At 27.2% G+C, this 2,656-nt stretch overlaps 1 protein-coding gene across 1 annotated transcript; it reads left to right on the top strand.

Moving 5' to 3' along the window:
• The first annotated feature begins 1,352 nt into the window (after positions 1-1,352).
• Positions 1,353-2,188, top strand: LOC127135374 (uncharacterized). Its single transcript, XM_051062102.1, has 2 exons — positions 1,353-1,713; positions 1,804-2,188. Exons 1-2 carry the CDS (start codon positions 1,411-1,413, stop codon positions 1,876-1,878), a joined length of 378 nt encoding a protein of 125 aa, XP_050918059.1. The 5' UTR covers positions 1,353-1,410; the 3' UTR covers positions 1,879-2,188.
• The last annotated feature ends 468 nt before the right edge of the window (positions 2,189-2,656 follow it).

The raw sequence follows: 2,656 nt of genomic DNA, 5'->3' as shown, positions 1-2,656 counted from the left end.
ACCACATAATCCACCTTTTTTTAATAGTAAAATATAAAATTATAATAATTAAAATTATTAATGTATAATATAGAGTTATTACTGAATTAATTAAAAAAATAAATGCTCGTTAGAATGAATTGAATATTTATAAATAAATAATAGGTACTGAAATCCAATTATGTAGTCAATATTAGGTTTATACACTCTAGCTAGTTTTAGGAAGAGTATATTTTAAAATTTTAATATAATAAGTTAAAATAGTATTTATATTTAGTTTTTTAAATGGTGCTTTATATTTAGTTAAAAATAGAGTAATTATTATTAAAGCCAAGAAAAAAAAGGTTGTAATGTTGTAATTGATAAATATTTGAAAATTAAATGAAAATTTTAAGTGATGTTATTGTAGTTAATTTAATATTATTATAGAATTTAATTATAAATGTAATAATTCAACTTAACTCATTATTTACAATAAGGTCATTAATGAAAATTGTTGATGTTTTCCGTGTTGTTTGAATCATATTAATAGACCAAATATTGAAATTGAAAAGCAAAACACTTTTGAGCTGTTTTGGTTTTTTTGTTTTGAAAACAGGAAAATTTAAAATAGTTTTAGAAAATAATTTTTAAAAAATATAAACCAAACCAATTTTCTAATGTTTAAGTTTTAGAGAAGAGAAAACAACTATTTGAAAAGGCAATCAAACAGGCCCAAAGACTTTCTCGAAGTTAATAGAAAGAGCCTCTCCCTAGAAATATACATGCATCTTTGCAATGCCACTGCTATGAAGAATTCAAATACATTTTATAGACCCACACATATATTTCCCTTCAAAAGTCAATCAAAAAATAGATTACAATCCACAAACACATAAATAATTTCTCTTAATAAATTGAATAAAAAGAATGTATGTCTCTCCATTTTTATATATATATTCTTAATTTTTTATTTAAGATTTCTTACTACACAAATTTTTTCAACACTTCCTTTAAATACTCGAAACGCCAAAATGATTATGAGTTATTTAAATAGATTTAGATCAATTAATCTAACAACTAAAAATTTAATAGGATATAACTTGAGTGTTAGATTGATATTTCAAAGTTTATTTAATGAAAATGAAGTTTTACCTTCAATAATATTATAATTTTAAAAAAAATATTTATAATGGAAAAACAGTTTTATTTTTATGGAAGAAAGGAGTAATTTATTTTGAAAGAGAGAAGGGCAGTTACCCTCTGACATCTTGGTTTTGGAGTAGGTGGCACTGCTTTTATAACTTGAATCCTATGTGTTTGGCAGCATTAATTGAGACTATGAAATGTTACCTGCAAAATACATGTTTGAATACATTATACAGTCAGTCACACTCACTGCACTCTTTTGGAAAACCTCCTTTATTTATAAGCTAGTGTGTATAGTAAAACATGGAAGAGACCATGGAGAGGTTATCATCACCTCCTAAGAATGAAGAGAAAACAATGTGTTTCTATGTTTTCCATCCATGCTCTTGTCTTAAAGAAGCACTCGTCACTTTCTTCAAGTGTTTAGGTTTTGAGTCCACACAAATCAAAGAAGAGGAAAACTCATCAACATCACTACTCAAACATCATGCATGTTCATCTGATTCTATTGTAGACTCAGAAGATTTATATAACTCTTCAAGTAGCAATCGGAAACACTCACAAGAAGGTGTTGCAGATTCACCAACCACATCCACTCAAACCCTTGTATGTATATATTTTATTTATTTTTTATATGTTTGAATTAAACTGTGTGTTATATATAATATAATGTTTTGTACTATATACTGTGTGCAGAATTTAAGTTCAATGGGAAGAGGTGGTCCTCGAAGAACTCCACTTACCAAAGATCCATCACCTGGCCATAATTAATATTATATAGTTCAACTTCTCAGATGTAATTAAGTGTGTGGTACTTTCGAAGGTGTTTTCCATAGTCAGGATCTCAGAATAAATTTGTATATGCAGATTTTTCCTATGAAGTAATAGTTCTAAAGTAGTCTTCTAGCTAAACATAGCTTTGTCTTCTTCAACTTTTTCTGATTAGTGTTTCTTTTTTACTTTGCCTTATTGTCCTTAGAGTTTTATAGGCATGGAAATTAACTGCTCAAAATATATATAGGAATCCTGGCCTGTGTAAATCCATGTAAAAATATAATACAGCAAGCTTGCTCTTTTTTTACTCTTTTTTTTAGAAATTTAGCGTATTTTATTTTAAGCTTTATTTTTTACAACAATACCTTAATGTTAATCGTGGTATTTTGGATCGAACTCTAGTTTTTGATAGGAGTGACTTTATGGTTTGACTCAGATGTGCATGTTATAGTCGAAGTTTGATCTAGTATGCAGTGACTTAAGATAATTATTTACATTGTTATGTAATAGGTATGTATGTCATATATAAGTGTTATCATCATACATGACATGCATATACTAGAAATCTATATGGGTTGTACTCTAGTTAGAGTAGAGTATGGTGGGTTGTTATTCACTTGTAATTTGTTAACCTTAATTGAGAAAGTGAATAGAAAAATAGTTATAATCATCTCTTTTCTTCTCTCTTCGTGAATTGAATCATTTTTTCTTGATTGCTCAAAGAAACTCTCTTTCTCACAGATTTACATCATTAATTGATATTGTTTGTCACACA

Source organism: Lathyrus oleraceus, chromosome 4 (assembly GCF_024323335.1).
Source record: "Lathyrus oleraceus cultivar Zhongwan6 chromosome 4, CAAS_Psat_ZW6_1.0, whole genome shotgun sequence".
In the NCBI taxonomy this organism is placed as follows: domain Eukaryota; kingdom Viridiplantae; phylum Streptophyta; class Magnoliopsida; order Fabales; family Fabaceae; genus Lathyrus; species Lathyrus oleraceus.
The sequence above is the reverse complement of the archived record's forward strand: the minus strand, read 5'-3'. Positions and strand labels throughout refer to the sequence as shown.